This window comes from Hippopotamus amphibius, chromosome 3 (genome assembly GCF_030028045.1).
Source record: "Hippopotamus amphibius kiboko isolate mHipAmp2 chromosome 3, mHipAmp2.hap2, whole genome shotgun sequence".
In the NCBI taxonomy this organism is placed as follows: domain Eukaryota; kingdom Metazoa; phylum Chordata; class Mammalia; order Artiodactyla; family Hippopotamidae; genus Hippopotamus; species Hippopotamus amphibius.
This window is the reverse complement of record NC_080188.1, coordinates 40,871,502-40,894,564: the sequence shown is the minus strand read 5'-3', so window position 1 is coordinate 40,894,564 and position 23,063 is coordinate 40,871,502. Positions and strand designations below refer to the sequence as shown.

Genomic DNA, 23,063 nt, shown 5'->3' with positions numbered 1-23,063 from the left:
TATTAACTTCACTGCCCTTGTGTTTAATAAGTAATTTCTTAAAGATAAATTACTTATGTGTGCTGCCGTAACCATGCAGTTATATGAAGGAAGACATATTCTTTGGGATAGAACTTCTTGTCAGCAGTCAATAAATATTTTAAAAGATGCTCATATTATATATTTTGTGGTTTTCTTCAATTTCTTTGGAGACAGAAAACAGCTCTACACTAGTTAGAAGTATGTAATTTGGTTGGAAGTTGATTTGTCAGAATCACAAACTGCTGATTAACTTTATTTTAGTGCGGAATTTTAAAAGAGATTTGTATGAACTTAGATCTTATAAACTGTTCAGTAAGTATTTTTAACATCCACTGTAAGCAAGTTTATTTTAGATATATTGAGGTTCTCTCAGTGAACAAGATAAAGATCCCTGTTCTCTTAGAGTTTACATGTCAAGTGTGAGGCAATAGATAATAAATAGGTGAAAAACCTAAGATTACTTACCAATAGAAGGTGTAAAATGCATTGGACCATAATGATAGATAATCTAATTAAACTAGATAGAATGTTTTCTCTTTGTGACCTGTTTGATAAAAATGGATTTGTTAATCGAACTTAGGTGTAGGATGTGATATCACTAATGAATATTCATACGTATATTTAAAGGTTGTTCAAACAGATGAAACTGCAAGGAAACCAGACCATGTTCCTGTTAGCAGTGAAGATGAGAGGAATGCTGTTTTCCAGCTAGAAAAGGCTATTTCATCTAATGAAGCTACCACAAGTAAGGGGAAATCTTTATAAAAATGTTTTGAACTGAAGGGATTTTTATTTCCACTAAGCCCTACATTCGGAAAGTTGTGGAATTAAATCATAACAGCAAAAATAATAATATTACTTGATTTCATGATCATATGAAAGTCAGTGTTCATCTTTAACTGTGACTCAATTCATAATTTTCTTCACCATTTCCCTACCGTAGAAGGCTGAAATGTAAGTCTGCTTTGTTTTTGCTGTTCTGATTGTTTTAGTTCTTAAGATTCTATTGTGTGAATCCTTTTTAACATATGGCTAGCATAATGAATAAAAAATGGAGTCCTTTGGAGACTAACTCTGAGACCCAGTTAAAACACTTTAGGGAAAAAAATCATAGACAGATTTCTTCTTGGCTGCTTAGTCTCCATAATTACACACAGGGAATACTAACCTAACCTATGTGCACCCTTGCTAAATGGTCTTAAATATAGGGAAAGTGAACTTTTAATTCTTTAAAAACAGATCTGTATTAACTCATGTTTTTAGACCTGCTCAACATCTTTTTTACTACATAAATCAGCAGTTTCCAAACTTATGGAATTTTACACAAAAACCAGTAAAATTCAGGGAAAAAAGCCTAGATTAGCCGACTATTTATTTTGCAAGTAAGAGGTTGATATCCTAAGTTAATATAATTCTGGAAAAAACTTATTATCATTTCTAACTTTCTCATTTCATCACAGATTAAACTGCACCTGTCTACAGAATGATTTGGGGAACTACTAATCTAGAAATCTTTCACAAAGACACTTATTTTTATTAGACTATTATACCCTATTCTTAGTTACCATAGGTAAAATGTTTCAGAGTAGTATTTGTGGAATCAATTTTTGAACAGTATCCAGTGTTGACTTTTTTATTGTAAACCACTTAATAGCAGATGTACATGGCTTTCTTAATTTCTACTTTTTAGAAAGTTTTTTTTTAATATCAAAACTTTTCTAATTTAGTGGTATTAAAGCCATCATTTTCATGTCCTTCAATAACTTCAGTTCCCTGGATTTCTTAAAATTTATTTATTTATTTATTTTTGTATTTTTCAGACATTTGCAAACCTAAACAAAAAGGAATCTTTGACAGTAGTGAAGCTACATTGCTTTTTACCTAGTAAAAGCCTTTATCACTTACTAGGAAACTTTGTTTTTCTGGTTTTTGTCATCAGGTGACCTTCAGATGGCAGTGCTTTCATTTGAAAAAGATGATGATCATAATGGACACATAGATTTCATCACAGCTGCATCAAATCTTCGTGCCAAAATGTATAGCATTGAACCTGCTGACCGTTTGAAAACAAAACGCATAGCAGGTAGAATTATACCTGCTATTGCAACATCCACTGCTGCAGTTTCTGGCTTGGTGAGATTATTACTCTTTGAAAATGCATCTTTTTCATTGCTTCTTTTCTGTCTTCCCTGTTATGCCATCCCAAACCATTCACTCAGAGATCTTAGAGAAGGAGGGATACATATTGATCTTATAATTTTAAATTGTAGGATATTTCTGAAAATACAGTAATCTGTATTTTGAACTTTTACAGATAATACATTTTAACATAAAAAAATAAGCTCTGTCAAGATAGAGTATAATTTTTCTTACAGGCAATAATCCTCTTAATCATCTTTGTATCCTCCATACAATCCAGATACTCTATTTTTCTTGAATAAAATGAACTGCCCTAGTCTTTGCTCTTTGATTATATTGGATTTTAGTTCTTTGTCTTAAAATAAATATAATTCCTGTTAGTGATTTGAATTTCTTTCAATTTAGTCTTTCCTTAATGATTGAGAATCTTTAGAATGGCCCTAGTTATCATACCATACTGTAGTGTTATTCTTAGAAGCTTTGTAATTATTGTTCCTATTATTAAATGATTTTAGGCTACTATATTTAGAGGTTTATAAGAAATTTATATTACTCCAGTCCACTAGCTGCTTTTATTCTCTACACAGAAATGCTTGAGAAGAATTCAGGAAAATTATATAGATGCAATTAAAGTCTTGAATAGTGTTAGGTGATTTATATAATCAGATCACCTTCTTTTATCTAGGTTGCATTGGAGATGATCAAAGTAGCTGGTGACTATCCATTTGAAGCTTACAAAAATTGTTTCCTTAACTTAGCCATTCCAATTATAGTGTTTACAGAGACATCTGAAGTAAGAAAAACTGAAATCAGGTATGCGTGAAGGTCTGTTTCTCTTGCATAATGAGAATGAAATAATTTATTTACCTTTTAAAAGGCAAAAATAATTTTATCTCTCTTTTTCTCGTATGTATATAAATCCTTCCCATCACTTCAAATGCTTCATGTAGCATTTCTTTTTTTTCTTTTTTTCTTTTTTCTTTTTTTATTGCATAATTGACATACAGCATTATATTAGTTTCGAGTGTACAACACAATAATTCGACACCTGTATTTGTTGTGAAATGATCATCACGAGTCCAGTCACCATCCATTATCATACATAGTTACAGAATTTTTTTTTTCTGATGGTGATAACATTTAAGATTTACTTAGCAACTCTCAAATATGCAATACAGTATTATTAACTATAGTCACCATGCTGCACATTATATATGCATGACTTAACTCATCTTACAACTGTAAGTTTGTACCTTTTGACTCCCTTTATCCGTTTTGCCCACCCTCACCACCTGCTTCTGGCACTATCAATGTTCTCTATATCTATGACCTTGGGATTTTTTTGGTTTTTGTCTGGTTGGTTGGTTGAGTTTTTTTGTGGGATTTGTTTGTTTTAGATTCCACATATATATGAGATGATAAAGTATCTGTCTTTCTCTTCGGACTTACTTCATTCAGCGTAATGTCAAGGTCCATCCATGTTGTCATAAATGACAGGATTTCATTCTTTTTATGGCTGAATACTGTATATAATTCATTGTATGTAATACCACACTTTCTTTATCCATTCATCTTTCAGTGGACACTTAGATGATTCCATGTCTTAGCTATTATAGATAATGCTACAGTGAACATGGGAGTACAGATATCTTTTCAAGTTAGGATTCGCATTTTCTTTGGATAAATACCCAGCAGTGGAATTGCTAGATCATATGGTAGTTCTGTCTTTAATTTTTTGAAGAACCTACATACTCCATTCCATAGTGGCTGTATCATTTTTACATTCCCACCAAGAATGTACAGCGGTTCCAATTCCTTCACATCCTTGCCAACACTTGTTATCTTTTGTTTTTTGATGATAGCCATCCTAATAGGTGTGTGGTGATATATCATCATGCTTTTGACTTGTATTTCCCTGATAACTGGTGATAATTGAGCATCTCTTCATGTACCTGTTGGCCATCTGTATGTCTTCTTTGGGATAATGTCTGTTCAGGTCCTCTGCTCATTCTGTTGTTGGATTCTTTGGGGTTTTTTGCTGTAGAGTTGTATGAGTTCATTATATATTTTGGATATTAACCCCTTATCAGATACATGATTTGCAAATATTTTCTTCCAGTCAGTAGGTTTTCTTTTCATTTTGTTGGTGGTTTTCTTTGCTGTGCAGAAGATTTTTAGTTTAATGTAGTCCCACTTATTTATTTTTGCTTTTGCTGCCTTTGCTTTTGGTGTCAAATCTAAAAAATCATCACCAAAACCAACGTCAGGGAGCTTACCACTTAAGTTTTCTTCTAGGAGTTTTATGGTTTCAGGTCTTACATCCAAGTCTTCAATCAATTCTGCGGTGATTTTTGTGTATGGTGTAAGATAGGAGTCCAGTTTCGTTCTTTTCCATGTAGCATGAAGCATTGTTGACTAAACTAGCCGTAGAACTCTCACAACACTTAATCTGCCACACTGTTTAGCACAGTACTTTCTTATGGTTTCATCAGTGTCTGCCTAACACGGATGAATTAGAAGCCACTCTAGTGTCTGACTAATGGATAATGAGATTAAGAATCTAGTTCCAAAAGCTGTATAACAAAGCGAAACAATTCCCCTGGACTTCCATTTTTCACTTTTTAAATTGGTTAACAACCAAAAATGTGAAAACTGTTACCTTGACAAGAGCGTAAGAAAGTACTCTCACACATTACTGATGAGAGTATGAAATAATATAACCCATATTAAGGCAAATATAACACTATATTTCAAACTTGCAGATACATTTGCTCTCATCTCAAAACAGGATATTCATTCTGGCAAAGATTAGAACAACCCGTGTCTGGTAATAGGAAACTGGAACATCCACAAAGTAAAACTCATGTAACTATTTAAAGAGAGAAACAGAACTCTCTTGCTAAGACATATTGATTTATAGTAAGATACTGGAAAGATAAGGTACTGATAAAAGTGGTTACCTGTGTGGTGTGATGGGGAATTAAAATTATGGAATATTTTAAGTTATATTTTTCTTTTTTACTCCCACATTTATATCTAGCTAAATCACAAATAGTGGACTTCTGGGGGTTTTGATTATTACTAAAGAGAAGAAAATGTAAATGTTTTTATTCTGAATATTTTTCTACAACAGAAATGGAATATCATTTACAATTTGGGACAGATGGACTATACATGGAAAAGAAGATTTCACCCTTTTGGATTTCATAAATGCAGTCAAAGTGAGACAATTATTCATTAGTTGCTTTGAGTCTGTTTTATACATAATTTCATTAGAGGTTTTTATAAATATTATTTAGCAGGAGTTTGCTCTCTTTTACTGGTTGTAAAACATTGTCATCCAGCATTTTATATTTGGATGGAGCTTTGATTGTTTCTCTTTTGGGTATTCACTTTTAGGAGAAGTACGGAATTGAGCCAACAATGGTGGTACAGGGAGTCAAAATGCTTTATGTTCCTGTAATGCCTGGTCATGCAAAAAGATTGAAGTTAACGTAAGTATTGAACATTATATGCAAGAGATTCTCAAAAATTGAAATATAAGTTGGATGCACACTACAAAATTAAATATAGAGGTTATTGAAGTTCAGATAAAAATATGTCATTTACTCCTATCTAATGGCAATAAATAAAGACAGTGAATCTACCAAGCTCCACAGGCTGCCTGTCAAGCAAGATTTATAGGATTACAATACCCTTGTTAATTTATTATATTTGAGTCAGCTTTTAAGCTAATAAGCTTAGAAACCTGATTTGGTCAATATACCAGGTAAAAGTAGATCCACCTCTTATGTGCAAACACATAAGGACTAGGCTTTTGAGACTGAAGTTTTTTTTTAATACCAAATTGTTGTTTTCATTTATTGAACAGATTTTTTTTAAAGAATGCCTGCTATGTACCAGGTACTTTTGTAAACATTAGGAATACAGCAGTGAGCAAAGCAAAGCCCCTGCCCTGCTGGAGGAGTTTGCGTAACAACTAGACATGTATGTCAGATGGTGATAAGGGCTATGGAAAAATAAAGCAGAATAAGGCGGTGTTAAATTGCTACAGCATATAGGGTAATCTAGGTATTCCCTCTTCCCTTCATATTCTAGTTGGATAAGCTGACATTTGAGCAGAGACTTAAAGGAAGAGAGGGAGCAAAAACAGCCAATCTTTATAGGGGTCTGCAAGGCCCTAAAATATCTAGTTCCCACTTACCCCTCTAAGTTTCTTTCATACTTCTCTCTCCTTGCTCACAATATTCCAGTTTTACTAGCCTCCTTTTCCTTGAACATTCCAGTCTCCAGCATGGGACCTTTGATCTCGTTTTTCCCTCAGCTTGCAACTCTTTCTGAGATGGCCATCTGACTAACTCTCACCTCTGGTCTTTGTACTTCCTGAAGAGACCTCTCTGAACCCTGTTTAATACTGCATCCTGTCCAGTACCCCAGCCTAGCATGCCTTAATCCCCTTTACTCTGATTTACTTTCTCTCTTTCTCACAGCATTTATCACTAATAGTTACTATATTGTTTGTGGTCCCCCCTCCCAGTAATATAAGCTTCATTCGCAAGGGCAGGAATCTATATTTGATATATTGATTTTTTAAAAGCATTGCTCACATTTTGGGTTTTTTTGTGTAGGGTTTTTTGTTTTTTAATAAATGGTCTGTATTCTTTATCATTACCAGCAGAGGTAAAAATTGATTCACTGTTAGGTAAATGAGTATCTTGATTTTAGAGGTTTTAGTAAAGAAAATAATTGTGTGACAGCAGGTGAATTATTGGATTTAAAAATAAATTTAAACAAGCCCAGATTCTTTGGACAACATCATCACCAAATCACTCTTTAATTTTACAGAATTTACCAAATTATTTGTCCTTGTTTTTCTTAGAATGCATAAACTTGTGAAACCTTCTACTGAAAAGAAATATGTGGATCTTACTGTGTCATTTGCTCCAGATACTGATGGAGATGAAGATTTACCTGGACCTCCAGTAAGATACTACTTTAGTCATGACACTGATTAACAGAAGTTGTCTTAAATTTAGGACTACTTGATTTCGGAAAGAATGCACTTATTCAGGAGCTTAAAAAGTCAGTTCATAATGCTATGGATTTCTCTTTGATGAAGCCTTAATTTAAGGGAAACATCAGTTAAAAAAAAAAAAAACTACAGTGAAGAATTGTAAAGCATTTTGAAGCATAGTATATACTTATGTAGTGCTTCATATGTGGATGTGATCACAAGCAACTTTGAACTGGAATGCCATTTTATAATGCTTACCAAAAAATTGTGTATTAACCTCTTTGGATGAAAAGAAGGAAAAAATATGTATCCAAGACCAGAAGAGATAAAAGATCAAGAAATGGAAAGTAGCAAATGCAACTATCCAAAAGGTTTAATCCCATTTTATGAATTTCTTTTTGTTTAGCATTTGAGGCCCATTTTTCTATACAGTGTTTGGCTCCCTGCACCTCTCATGATGAGGCTTTGAATTTAACACCAGTGTAGGAGTGATAGTAGCAGTGGATGAAGAGTAGACATTTAAAATTGTACAGTTACAGTTTACTGACCTGTTACCTCTGCTAATTTAACGAGTTTGTTATATCACTGTCTCCCCAAAATCAGGATCTTTGCTGATAGCATCAGTGTTGTAAGTCATGAGCACATCAGATGACAGGTGTTAACTGGGACTAAATGTTAACAATAGTGTATGGACTTCTTACAGCCCTCTTAAAGAATCCATGAATGTGAACAGATAAGTATGGGTAGTCATTTGATTCTTCAGTATGCCTTCTAATGTGGCTATTTTATTTATTTGGAACTCTAAACCTGATTGTTATAGTATATGAGACTAAAAGGTTTTGTAAAGGGAGTGTCCTTAGAAGTAGATGAAAAGTAGAAATTAAAAAATTATCACTAGCTGTCTTGATTTTTTTTCTTCCAGCAACCTAATAGACAGAAAAAAATAATAATTTAATATTTTATTTTAAAGGGAAATGTATTATTTAATCCTACATTCCCAGAAAGGGAGTTGACAAAGATAAAAATTTATTTTTTTAGGTCTTTATTGATAGAAACTTTCTGTTTTCTGATATGAGCTATTGCAGATTTTCATAGAAATGCTTTCATTAAAGTAACGTGACATGTACTCAACATTATAAACTCGGTGAAAACAGCAAGTGTTTCATTTATTTCCAAGGCTATCATGCATTCTAAAGCAATTGGCATTTTGTAACCACAGAACATCATTTCCCTCTAGCTGCTTTTCTTCTGCTCTTCTGTTCAAACCATTAATAGGTACTTTGATAAATTAAAAACTAGATTCACATCAGTATTACTACAATTTGGTATGTTTTTATATTCTCTACTTAACTTTCCTTTTATTCCACTTACAAATAGTTTAAATTACTTAGTCAACCAGCTGTATTGTTTCATTCTTTTGTAAAAGTATCTTCCAATTGGGAAAATATATTTGGGAGTGAAGGGTGAGTTTGTATGATTAAAGGGTGATTTGCATTGGAGGTGAGGCTAAATGGACAGAATGAGTTTAAAGAAATGGCTACCTCTAAAATAAGCAATTAATTTTGGTTCATCATATCCTACCCTCTCCCATCATATATATTGCAAATATAATGTTTAAAATTAATATTACTTAAAATTGAATCCAGGAATATCAAAGCTTTATGGCTTGGAACTTTAGAGGCTAGCAGCAATAAAAGGACTTTTCTATAAGGAGTCTGTTCTTTTTTGTTTTGTGCTCTATGACAAGAACTGATATTTTCCAGGTAGCCATTCAGTAATTCTCAACTATGATCTAGTAGCTTGCTTATATTTGATCTAAATCTCCACATCTCTTCAGAATTAAATTTAGAACAGAACCATGCTATCAGTTCTTATTTACAGAGATCAGTGCTTTAGCAGTTATAAATAAAACCAACAAGGATTAAGTTTGTTTTGTGATTAAATCTGAAACCATTTTGTCATTGCTTTTTTTTTGCTATAGGTAACGGTTATTGCCATTAATGTCTTCTTTTTAGTTCTACTAAGCTGGAAAGTCAGTGAATTTAATGACAATTTTTTTTCATTATCTGTTTTATTTCTGTACCATGAGATCACTGCTGGTGATTGAAATACCAGGTGCAAAAATTAATGATTTGATTTTGTATGGTACCACTAGTGATTTTTTACTTATTAAAAATAAATTTGACAATATCTTTGTAAATCCTGTTCCATAGTTGACTCCAGAGATTCTAGTTTTACTATTCATTTTGTGAGTAGTGTTGCTTTAGTGTTTCCTAGTTTTCAAGTTTTGCAGTCATAGAGATACAACACTCACTGGATGTGGACAGACATTACTTCAAAGTACTTTTGAGTCCTGGAAATTCTTTTAAAACAATTGAGGGGAAATTGTAAAACCTAGAAGATCTGGTAAATCCCACACTGTTGGTTGGGGGTTTCCAAAGTCCATTCCTTTCTAGAGTTCAAAGCAGTATACATATCTATCAGTTCCTCTAAATTGTCCCAAAGGTAGAACTTGGTTAGAGGTGTGTATCTTTATATCTATTTCTTATGGATTATGGCACTCCCTGGTGGTGTCAGTGACAAGACATAAAAACATCAGCAATGTTTAGAATCCACTATTTTATAATTAGTAAAATAAAGACCAAAAAAATTGTCCTCTTGAAATCTTGAGGGGAAAAAATCTCTTGCCCTAATAATAATCCTTTCAACTGTAATGAATCTTATCAAAAATTCATTGTGATTGTAAATATACAACCATTTAGTATACAGCCGTTAGGTATGGGCTTAACTATTTTGCTTTTAACAAATTCAGAACATAAATCAGGAAGTTGCAATCTTGGGGGTCACAGTAGGTAATCAGTAGATAATTGTTCATTTTTTTCTTGCCATGTCTTAGCTTTGTTTATTTAAGAAATAAATATTCATATGTATATATACATATATGTGTGTGTATATATATATTCAGAAGAGTACATAAAATACAAATACACAGTTTAAGAAATAATTTTAAGGTAACTACTGGTATAACCAGCTCTCTCATATCAATAGAACATTGACAACAGCCCAGAAACTTCGCTTGTAGTCCTTTCCCAATCACAACCAACTTACCCACACATACCCTCTAGCAATTAGCACTGTTCTACCTTTTGTGATAACTACTTTGTTTTTATTTATTTATAGTGTTGCCACCTATGTATGTACCTAAACAATACCTACAGTTTATTTTTGGTGGGTTTTGAACTTTATGTAAATAGAATCATACTTTATTCTTTTGTGGCTGCTTCTTTCATTCAACATGGGATTCATCCATGTTGTTGGCTTGTAACAATACTTCATCATCATTGATGTATAATTTTACCTTTGCATTAATATACCACTTTTTATTTATTCATTCTATTGACTGTGGACAGTTGGGATGTTTGGGAGGGGCCAGAAATCACAGTTCCACAATGAACATTATTTTATGTATTGCCTATTGTAACTAAGACTTATATGCCTAGGAATGGAATTCCTTGGTCATAGGATATTCACATCTTAAATTTTGTTAGATAATAGCAAAATTTTTCCTGAGCAATAGAGATGTCGTGTTTCTCCACTTTGCTTAACAGGTTTTTTTTTTTAATTTTGCCTGTCTGTTGGATGTGCAGTTTATCTTGTTGAAGTTTTACTCTGCATTTCCCTAATTGCTCTTGAAATTAAGCACCTTTTTATATGTTTGTTGGCCACTTTTTCTTTTTTTAAAGTGACTCTTCAATTCTTTTGCCCATTTTTCAGTTGTGTTGGCAGGTTTTTTTTCCTCCTTGATTCATAAAAGATCTTTATAAATTCTGTTCTTAGTTGGCCATATAATTGCAAATATTTTTTCCCACTTTGGATTGCCTTTCCTGCTCTTCATGTTCTTTGATAAAAAGAATTTGTTAACGGTTAGGTATTGAGAAGTATCAATTTTTTGTTTTAAGGCTAGAGTTTTTAGTGAGTTTTTAAAAAGTTGTTCTCTAGAGCCACAAAGTCATGAAGATATTCCTCTATGTTGTCTTATAAAGTTTTAATTTTGACTTTCACATTTTTAAGTTTTTGATTCAAGAGGAATTAATTTTGCATATGCTAGGAAGTGTCACTGCCATTTACTGACATCTGTCCTTTTCTGCGGTGCCACCAAAGTCATATGTCATATCTATAGATGTATATGTCTCTTGCTAGATTTTTTGTTTCTTCTTTTCTATCCCTGTGCTGGTATACTGTCTTCATCACGATAGCTGACATATTGTTTTTGATATTTGGCAGAACAAGTCCTCCCAACTTATTGTTCTGTAAGTGTCTCAGTTATATTTAGCCCTTTGTATTTTCAGTTTTAAAATTTGTAATTTTAAATGTGCAAATCTATCACTTTGCAGTTTCTAATTGTCCTGCTGAAATTTTATATCTTTTATCTACCCGGACATGAAAAGCATTATTATTTTATAGTCTGTGTTTAATAATTCCCAAATCCGAAGCTCTCCTGGAGTCTCTTTTTATATTTTTGTTTCTGCTAATTCTCATTTTCCTGTATCCTTGTAGGTGCGGCTATCTTTAATTGTATGCCAATATTATATTTGAAAGCCTGCTTGTAGAAATATAGTTGACCCTTGAACAACACAAGTTTGAACTGCATGGGTCCACTTATGTGTGAAAATACTACATACTGTATAGTATTATACAATCCGTGGAAATGGAACCTCGGTTACAGAGGACTGACTGTAAAGTCACAGGCAGATTTTCAACTGTGCAGAAGTTTGGTGCCCTAATTCCCATGTTGTTCAAAGGTCAACTTCAGTTTCATGCCCTACATGATATTTTCATCCTCCACAGAGGTTTTCCATATGCTCTACTAGGCACTTGACCCAATTTCAGAAACAGAGATTTTTAAGTCATCCATGTGACTCAGAGCTGAGCTAACTGTACTAGTGCCCTTACTTCCTGTTAACCCTTACTTCAAAAACTCTTCAGGCTTGCTAAGTGTGGGTTGGGGTTAACAGAGCCAGAGCCCCCACCTCTTGGCTGACATTACATTCTACCTTCGAATACCTTCTTAGCTCTGCTCAGCTTCTCAGTGGCTTCTTAAAAATCTGCAAAATCTTCCAGGGTACAAGTGGTCACAAATGAAGAATTCATTTCCTTTATGAATTTCTATTTTCTCCCAGGTATTAACCTGATAATAAGTCACTAACTTAGCTTTCTAATATCATCCAATACTTTTTCAAATATATTCGAAATATTTCTAAATATTCTCAAGTGAGAATGTTAATCCAAATTAGCCCCATTTATTTCCTGTTGATTATATGTAAAGTATAATTCATATCCTTGTATTGCTTCTGTATGTGGAAACATACTAAGCTCTAATAATGCTTGTAAGTTATTTTCAAATTCCTTTGGATATTCTGTATAGTCTTAAAATAGGGATAGCGATTAGTCTTTTCTTAGATCCACATTTTGGTTTTATTAATCCTCTCTATGTTTTCTATTTCATTAATTTCTGCTTTTATCAATATTGCTTTTTTTTTTCTATTTTATTTGGAGTTTTTTACTGTTCTTATTTCTGACTTCTTGAGATGGATGTTTACTTCATTCATTTTCAGCCTTTATTTTCCATTTTTCATTAGGGGTTCAAGTCTTGGGTTTTTTAGGAGAGTGTTTCTTCATTTCCAGCGTAGAGTTTGGATTTGGGTATTTTTTTAATCCAATTTAATATTCTTTGTCTTTTAACTGGAACACTAAGGCCATTTACATTTAATGTAATGGCTAATAGATTTATTTGTGCCATTTTATGGGGGTTTGTTTTTTATCTAGCTTGTTCTTTGATTCTCTTTATTTTCTTGCCTTTTTTAATTTGTATTTACTTTGTTTTTCTAATTCCATTTATGCCAATTATTAACTGTCTCTCAATTCTAGACAGCTTTCTGTATTCTGGAACTTTGCAAATTATAGTTCTCCTTCACCATCTAGCTTCCTTTAGGTTCCACAAATAGAGGCACTAGAAGGAGACTGGAAAGCTGGAGAAAGGGAGAAGAGACTTTGACCATTGCCGTTTGCTTCCTGATCATCAGCATCCCCTCAGCAATGGCTTCTCTTCCAATAGTTGTGTTTGATTCCCAGGTGGTACCTTTCTTTTGGCCTTCCGCAGGGTATCTCTTCTAGGTTTCCAGATTCTGACAATCCTACGCTTTTCTCTTTAATAGTTGTGTCCCTTGCTGACAATTTCAGTTCTCACAAAACCTGTTTAACCAATTCCTTATGTTAAATTCTTTCTTAATGTAAATAATGTGGTTTCTCTTTTTCTGAACTATACACATTTTTTTCTTTACTAGTTTAATGGCTTTTATCTTTTGATGATAACTCTATATTACAATATGCATATTCAGATTAAGTCAGACTAAAGTTAATCATTATCTTTACATTTTGGAAGATTATAATTTCCAAAGGTAGCCACACCAATATTTGTAGTCTCACATCCTCTTCTAGAAGCTTGTCACCCCCCAAACTCCGTCAAGTGACAGAATGTTTCTGCTTACTTTGAAACAAGAATTTATGACTGCCTCAACTCATACAACAGAATGCAGCATATGTAACTGTACAACTTACAAGGTTAGATCATAAACATGGCTTCTTTGTGGCTGGCTCTCACTCTCTTTTGCTTGCTCTTTTTCTCTTGGAAAGTTCACCCTTGTAATCCACATACCATGTTGTAAGGAAGCCTAAACTAGCTCCCAGGAGAGAAACTGAGGCCCCTAACCTACAGTCAGGATCAGGTGTCAGACATATGAGTAAGCAAGTTTTTGAGTGATTCCAGGCACCAGACTTCATGGAGCAGAGACAAGCCATCCTTGCTGTGCCTGGCTGAATTCCTGCCCCACAGAATCTGTGAACATAGATTGTTCATGCAACTAAGATTTGGGGTTATTTGTTACACAGACATAATAACTAGAACAACTCTAATTAGCAGCTTACATACTATGGTCATGTATTTTATTTGTTTTGTATTTTAATTCTGTTGTCAAGTACTTTAATGTCTTTTAATTCTATAAGACTTTATTATTTTGTTTATATAGTCAGTGTTTGTATTTATACACACATACATGTCACCTTCTTTACTCTTTATTCTTCCTTGTGCCTCAGGCTTACCATCTGGGATAAATTTCTTTCTACCTGAAATATTTCCTTTAGAATTTTATTTTGTGAGACTCCACTGGTAGCATACTTGCTCAAGATTTCTTTGTCTGAAAATATCTTTATTTTGCTCTCATTCTGCAGATACATTTGCTGAATATAAAATTCTGATTTGGCCTTTATTATCTTTCAATATGTTGGAAATATTTTTCTACTCTCTCATGACTTCCTCTGTGGCTCTTGAGTCAACTGTCAAGCTAAATATTGCACCTTTAAAACAAATATCTTTATCTGCTTTCATTGTATGTAATATAATTATGTGTCTGGGTATGAATTTCTTTTATTAATCCTGTTTAGGATTTGTTCAGTTCTTTGAATCTTGATTTGTGCCTTTTGTTAGTTCTGGGAAGGTCTCAGATATTACTCCTTCACATATTGTCTCTTCCCCCATTCTCTTTTCTTATCTGAGGATTCTCATCACACATGGCAGACTTGCTCTGCCTTCCATATTTATCACCCTCTCTTCTATGTTTTCCAGTTGTTTTCGTCTGTCAGGCTTTATACTGTATACTTTCTTCTGACCCATGTTATACTTTACTTCTCTTCATCTGTTTCATTCATACATACTATTAAATCCATCCATTTTGTTTTTAATTTTGGTTATATTTTTCAGTCCTAGAAGTTATGTTTGGTTCTCTTTTTTAAAACTGCTAGAACATTTTTTATAGTTTCCCATCCTCTGCAGATATTGTCTATTATTTAAACATCTATTGTTTAAACTATGAGGGCCATTTTATGGTTTTACCAATTTCAGTTTCTGCAGTTTTTGTGGCTCTTTTCCTGTTGTTTCTCCCAGCTCAATGTGTTGGTGGTCTTCTGTTAGACTCTCCACCTTGGTCAGGCCCTGGGCTTTGATTTTTGTCTCTCTTGTCCATTCCTTTCACTTTATTGCAGTCAACCACTTGCCTCTCCATCTTCAGGAGTCCTTTTTTTTAAGTGTTCTATATTAAGAATTTCACTTCTTTCAGATTGCAAGAATTCATTCTTAACATTTGAGACGGTAACAAATTGGAACTCTTGAGTCTCTTGTTACTTATCTGTATTTGAACTAACTTAATTGTGAGGCCCTTGAGAATAAGAAATAGCTAGATCTTTTGGAATCTATGCATCACTTAACAATTGATATTACAGTAGATTTCAGAGAAGTATTTCACAAACTTTATTATGTGTAGCAAACTTTATTGTGGTGTGTTTTAAAAGAGCAGATTTCTGGACCAGCCCCCAGAAATTAATTCACTAAGTCTGAGGGCAGCTTAAGAGTCTGCATATTTTCAGGCATGCTAGATAACTCATTGAATTTGCTTGCTAGGGCTGCCACAACAAATACCCCAGACTGAGTGGCTTAAACAGCAGAAATATATTTCTTACAGTTGCAGAGGGTAAAAGTTGAAGACTGATGTGTCAGTAGAATTGATTTCTTCTGAGGCCTTTCTCATTGGCTTTGTTGATGGCCATCTTCTCCCTCTGTCTCACATAGTCTTTGTCCTATGTGTGTTTGTGATCTACTCTTCTCTTCTTGTAAAGATACATCTTTATAAGATGTTGGAGCTAAGAGGACCTTAGGAATCCATTCTAACCCCCCTTTTTTTTTTCAGATAAAGAAGGCAAACATCCAAATAATTAGAACCAGGAGTAGAATATAAGCCATATTTTTTTATCCCTAATTGATTCCCCATTTGAATGACCATCAAAATCAATTTAGAAGCCTGTTTTTTCAAGAAAAAAAATTTATGAAAAAATGTTTCTGAGATTTTTATTCAGTAGATATTTTGTGGGGCTGAAGAATTATTTTTAAGGAATTCTGATTATAATGTGTTGTATTTATGAAATGGGTGATTATGTAGCCTTTTACCATCCTGTTAAATTAATTTTTTTTTACAAAAGGTTGTATGGGTTGATTTTGAGGCAGCAAAAAAGACAACTTGAAGGGAAAACATGGGAAATGATAAATTTCACTTATTTCCAGTAACCAAAAAATGTGACATAGACTATTTCCATTGGAAAAGGACGACTTCTAATACATTTCATGTCTCTGGTTTTTAGCTAGATAGTTAAAATAAGTTATATTTCATAAATTGATCAAATCAGATTTTAACAAAATCTTGTGAGGCTTTTTTGGAATTGCTAGAATTTAGGAGAACTAGAGAATCTGCTGTGGAGATTATATAAAAGTAAATGTACTAAACTGAAGTCTAGGAAAGTAAAAACTCCATTTTTAGAAAAGACCGTATGTTTTCAACTTATATCAGTGCATGGGAATGCATATATCTATGAGTTACCTTCACAGCTGTATACTGTGGTTTTCTAGTGAATTGTTTTCATGCTGATAAGATAGTGAAATTCTATGCTGCAATGTTTAATTCTGGCATCCAGGTAAGTGACTTGATAATCAGAATCAGGAAAATAGAGATGATTTTCTTTAAAAGTAAGATATTCCTTTTGAAAATAAATTACCAAGGTACGTGAAAGTACAATCGTTTTCCCATTTTATTTTATGCAATATGTAGATTTTTCTTCAACCTCTCTCTTCTCCTTGCTGAGGTGAGTTCTTGGCCTGAAAACTGTTCAACAGTTTTCCTGCTTGTACTTGAAACCTTCAACATTATGTGTCAAAATGGATTTTCACCTTTTTGTAGTTTTTCTTAGAAAGTCCTGTTTGCGTTTTCATTTACTTTTCCAGTTTATTCTTGCATCATCATTCTGCTTTTGAAAGAAAAATATATTACTCTACAAAAGATAGTGTGACTATTTGAAGTCTTTCTTCATGTTTCCCTCTAACTCTGTCTGTCCATCTGTCATTCCCTAATCCTATAACAAGGGAATCTAACATGCAGAAAGATTGAGTAATTTGTTCCTGATCACAAAGCAAACTGAACCAGTTCAGCCACCAGAACAATAGTAATAGCAAAGGCTTTGAGAACTAAACTAAGAAAGAAATCACTGCCTAAGTCCAAGGCTAATTCCTGAGATACATATGCATGAGACAGCCCCAAAGCAACATACCAAAGGTTTTGAAACTGAACTAGTAATGGAACGCTTCCCAGAGAAAGTAAGGCAGAACTGATTCAATCTAATCAGGATAATTGCCTGCTTAAAAAAAATCTCTGGAGGATTTTAATGTCAGAGGCTCATGACATAATTTTCAAATTAAAATATCCAAGATCCAATTCAAAATTACTTGGTATGAATTGGGAGATTGGGATTGCCATATATACATTACTAATAAGAAAAAATATATCAAATTGTATACTTTAAATATATGCAGTTTATTGTATGTCAATTGTATCTCAATAAAAGTTCTTAAAAAAAAAAGAAAAGAAACAAAATTACTTGGTAGACAAAGAGCCAGAAAAAATAAGACCAGTTCTTAAGGGAGAAGACAACAGATGCCAATACTAAAATAACCAAGATGTTGAAATTATCAAAGACTTTGAAGAGCTATCCTCCAGGAGATGGTGATAAACACTCTTGAAACAAATGGAAGGATGGATGTTCTCTACAAAGAAGGAAAAGTTACACCAAGCAGAAATTTTCAAAATTAAAAAAAAAAATCTGAAATTAAAAAGATCTACTGGATAGATTCAGTACAAGTTCTTCAAGTTAAAGATAAATGATACCACAGGAAAAAGAAAGAACAATAGATGGTAGTTATCCAGGTAATAATAGACTACTTTTCTCACATTCTTTAATAGTTTATAACTATTGAAAGCAAAAATTATCACACTTGTTGGGGTTTTCAATGTTAGATAGATATAATATATAGAAAAATAACTTGGAGGGGAGAATAAAGGGACTTATATGGTTGCAAGTCACTGTTGGTTAGAAACAAGTTACAGTTGAAACGCCCCTCAAGATACGGAGTTTACATAATGTGTGAATACCAGGAAATGGGAATCATGCTAATCAATAGACTGTGATAATTGTAATGGGATGTCAATACCATAGTTACGTTATATTGCATAAGACTCCACCTTGCTAGTAGATTTGCTCAGTAGTCCGTCCTTCCTTCTCCCCGTCCCCACCTGCATTGCTATCTTTGAAAAAGCCAGGTGCTGTGAACCCTAGAGCTACAAGAAGTGAATTCTCCAAACAACCTGAGCTGGAAAGTGGATCCTTCCTTGGCCAAGTCTTAGATAACAACCCAGTCCTAGCCAACACCTTGATTGCAACTTTGCAAAAAGATCCAGCTAAGCCAGGTCCAGACTCCTAACCAACAGAAACAGGAAAGAATGGAGTGAGGAGAAAGAGAGAATATGAATATATGCAAATATTTATCACTGGAGCTGCAGAACCACTAAGAAGGTTTTTTTTAAAAAGGTTTCAAAAATTAATGTGGATTTGGGTTTCAACTTCACTTACTAGCTTTGTGTGTGACTTTAGGTGTGTGTGAAAACTAAAGTGTTGCTTTTCTTTATCATAAAATGGAGATAGTATATCTTCCTCATAAGGTTCCTGGGAGCAGTAAAATGAGATGATTCGTGTAATCCTGGCATTTCACATAGAGCCCGGAATGTAGTACGTGTACAGTTACTTTTGATGGTCCTTTTGTGTTTCTGAGAGTGACAGTTTTCCTCTAGGAAACAGAGAATGTTGCTTCCTCCTTCCCCAGTGCTGTGTTTAGGTATTGTCATCCATTTATTCCACCAACATCCATCAGTTTCTACTCTGTGCCAGGCGTTGGGTCAAAAGACTGTTGAAGACTGAGAAAAAAATGAACCAATTCCTTGAAAGACACTGCCAAAATACTCTCAAGGAAAAAATGAATAATGTGAATTGTCTACATCTAAATTAAACTAAAGAAACTGAATGTATAGTTTAAAACCTTTCAGCAAAGAAATCTTCAGGCCTATTGGGTGAATTCTACCAAATATTTAAGAAAGAAATAATACCAATTCTACACACATTTTCCAGACTATAGAAGAAAAGAGAATACTTCCCAGCTCATTTTTTGTTGCCAGCAATGCATTAATACCAAAACTAGACAAAATTCTTTTAAAAAACAGATAATATATATGATCAAGTAGGTATATCCAAGCCTGGTTCAAATATCGAAAATCTATCAATTCATATTAATCAAATAAAAGGAAAAATCCTTTGACAAAATTCAACATCCTTTCATGATTCAAAAACAAAAATAAACTACCTCAGCAAGTCAGGAATTGAAGGAAACTTCCTCAATTGGATAAAGAGCATTTTAAAAATAATAATAAAAAAACCATAGCAAACATCATAATTATTAGTGAAAGATGAAATGTTTTTCCTTTAAAACTAGGAGCAGGGCAAGGATGTCCACTCTCACCAATTTCAATTCATCACTGTTCTAGACATCCCAGCTGGTGCAATAATACAAGAAAAATAAATAAAACATATCCAGATTGGGCAACATGAACTGAAACTGCCTCTAGTCACAGGTCACATAATTTCTACATAGAAAATTTCAAGGAACCTAAAAAAAAAAAAAAGCTCTTAGAAATGAGTAAGTGGTATTAGCAAAATCTTGTATTCCAAGATCAATATATAAAAATTATATTTCTAGGGCTTCCCTGGTGGCACAGTGGTTAAGAATCCACCTGCCATTGCAGGGGACACGGGTTCAATCCCTGCTCCAGGAAGATCCCAGATGCCGCAGAGCAACTAAGCCTGTGCATCACAACTACTGAGCCCATGTGCTTCAACTACTGAAACCTGCATGCCTAGAGCCCGTGCTCCACAACAAGAGAAGCTACCACAATGAGAAGCCTGTGCACCCCAACGAAGAGTAGCCCCCACTCGCCACAACTAGAGAAAGCCCATTTGCAGCAACAAAGACCCAACACAGCCAAATAATAAATAATAATAAAATCTTTAAAAAAATTATATTTCTATATAATACCAATAACAATTGGAATGTAAAATTTTTCAAACAGTATCACAATAGCACCAAAAAATTAAATACTTAGGGTTTTTTTTTTTAAAGCTCTTTATTGGAGTATAATTGCTTTACACTGTTGTGCCAGTTTCTGCTGTACAACAAAGTGAACCAGCTGTATTTACACATATATGTCCATATCCCCTCCCTCCCACAACTCCTTCCCACCCTCCCTATCCCACCCGAGTCATCACCAATCATTAAGTTGATTTCCATGTGTTATGTAGCAGATTCCCACCAGCTATCTGTTTTACGTTTGGTGGTGTATGTATGTCAATACTACTCTCTCACTTTGTCCCAGCCTCCCCTTCGCCCGTCACCACCCCCACCCCCCACCCCATGTCCTCAAGTCCGTTCTCTGCATCTGCATCTTTATTCTTGTCCTGCCATTGGGTTCATCAGGACCGTTTTTTTAGATTCCATATATGAGTTAGCATACGGTATTTGTTTTTCTGGCTTACTTCGCTCTGTATGACAGACTATATATAGGTCCATCCACCTCACTACAAATGACTCCATTTCATTCCTTTTTATAGCTGAGTAATGTTCCATTGTATCTGTGTGCCACATCTTTATCCATTCATCTGTTGATGGGCATTTAGGTTGCTTCCATGTGCTAGCTATTGTAAATAGTGCTGCAATGAACATTGTGGTACATGTATGTTTTTGGATTATGGTTTTCTCAGGGTATATGCCCAGGAGTGGGATTGCTGGGTCATATGGTAGTTCTATATTCAGTTTTTTAAGGAACCTCCACACTGTTTTCCATAGTGGCTGTACCAACTTACATTCCCACCAACAGTGCAGGAGGGTTCCCTTTTCTCTGCACCCTTTCCAACATTTATTGTTTCTAGATTTTTTATGATGGCCATTCTGACCGGTGTGAGGTGATACCCCACTGTGGCTTTGACTTGCATTTCTCTAATGATTAGTGATGTTGAGCATCTTTTCATGTGTTTGTTAGCTATCTGCATGTCTAACAAACATGAAACAGAAATGTCTGTTTAGGTCTTCTGCCCATTTTTGGATTGGGTTATTTACTTTTTTGATATTGAGCTGCATGAGCTGCTTGTATATCCTTTGTCATTTGCTTCATTGCCAAATATTTTTTCCCTTCTGAGGGTTGTCTTCTTGTCTTGTTTATGGTTTCTTTCGCTATGCAAAAGCTTTTAAGTTTCATTAGGTCCCATTTGTTTATTTTTGTTTTTATTTCCATTCTCCTAGGAGGTGAATCAAAAAGGATCTTGCTTTGATTTATGTCATAGAATGTTCTGCCTGTGTTTTCCTCTGAGAGTTTTGTAGTGTCTGGCCTTACATTTAGGTCTTTAATCCATTTTGAGTTTATTTTTGTGTATGGTGTTAGGAAGTGTTCTAATTTCATTCTTTTACATGTAGCTGTCCAATTTTCCCAGCACCACTTATTGAAGAGGCTGTCTTTTCTCCATTGTATATTCTTGCCTCCTTTGTCATAGATTAGGTGACCATATGTATGTGGGTTTATCTCTGGGCTCTCTATTCTGTTTCATTGATCTATATTTCCGTTCCTGTGTCAGTACCATACTGTCTTGATCACTGTAGCCTTGTAGTATAGTTTGAAGTCAGGGAGCATGATTCCACCAACTCCGTCTTTCCTTCTCAAGGTTGCTTTGGCTATTCGGGGTCTTTTGCATTTCCATACAAATCTTAAAATTTCTTGTTCTAGTTCTGTGAAAAATGCCACTGGTTATCTGAAAAATGCCATTGAATCTATAGATTCCTTGGGTAGTATAGTCATTTTCACAGTGTTGATTCTTCCAGTCCAAGAACACGGTATGTCCCTCCATCTGTTTATATCATCTTTGATTTCTTTCATCAGTATCTTATAGTTTTCTGCATACAGGTCTTTTGCCTCCTTAGGCAGGTTTATTCCTAGGTAATTTTATTCTTTTTGTTGCAGTGGTAAATGGGAGTGTTTCCTTAATTTCTCTTTCTGCTCCTTTGTTGTTAGTGTATAGGAATGCAAAAGATTTCTGGACATTCATTTTGTATCCTGCTACTTTACTAAATTCATCGATTAGCACTAGCAGTTTTCTGGTAGCATCTTTAGGGTTTTCTATGTGTAATACCATGTCATCTGCAAAGTGTGACAATTTTACTCTTCTTTCCAATTTGGATTCCTTTTATTTCATTTTTTTCTCTGATTGCTGTGGCTAAAACTTCCAAAACTAGGTTGAATAATAGTGGTGAGAATGTCTTGTTCCTGTTCTTAGAGGGAATGCTTTCAGCTTTTCACCATTTAGAATGATGTTGGCTGTTGGTTTTTCATATATGGCTTTTATTATGTTGAGTTAATTTCCTTCTATGCCCACTTTCTGGAGAGTTTTTATCATGAATGGATGTTGAATTTTGTCAAAAGCTTTTTCTGCATTTATTGAGATTATCATATGGTTTTTATCCTTCAATTTGTTAATATGGTGTATCACATTGATTGATTTGTGTATATTGAAGAATCCTTGCATCCCAGGGATAAACCCCACTTGATCATGGTGTATGATTTTTTTAATGTTCTGTTGGATTCTGTTTGCTAGTATTTTGTTGATGATTTTTGCATCTATATTCATCAGTGATATTGGCCTGTAATTTTCTTTTTTGTGTGACATCTTTGCCTGATTTTGGTATCAGGGTGATGGTGGCCTCATAGAATGAGTTTGGGAGTGTTCCTCCTTCTGCTGTATTTTGGAAAAGTTTGAAAAGGATAGGTGTTAGCTCTTCTCTAAATGTTTGATAGAATTCACCTGT

At 34.0% G+C, this 23,063-nt stretch overlaps 1 protein-coding gene across 3 annotated transcripts in view; it reads left to right on the top strand.

Moving 5' to 3' along the window:
• UBA6 (ubiquitin like modifier activating enzyme 6) overlaps window positions 1-9,428 on the top strand; it is an 84,054-nt gene extending 74,626 nt beyond the window's left edge. For 2 of the 3 annotated variants that reach the window (XM_057726409.1, XM_057726408.1), the window contains 6 exons: window positions 649-766; window positions 1,961-2,154; window positions 2,846-2,973; window positions 5,294-5,381; window positions 5,560-5,654; window positions 7,040-9,428. In XM_057726409.1, the coding sequence (XP_057582392.1) occupies window positions 649-766; window positions 1,961-2,154; window positions 2,846-2,973; window positions 5,294-5,381; window positions 5,560-5,654; window positions 7,040-7,175 (759 nt within the window). In that variant the 3' untranslated portion in view covers window positions 7,176-9,428. The remainder of the gene's footprint in view (window positions 1-648; window positions 767-1,960; window positions 2,155-2,845; window positions 2,974-5,293; window positions 5,382-5,559; window positions 5,655-7,039) is intronic. The other variant, XM_057726410.1, reaches the window with a different exon arrangement.
• Window positions 9,429-23,063: the final 13,635 nt, after the last annotated feature.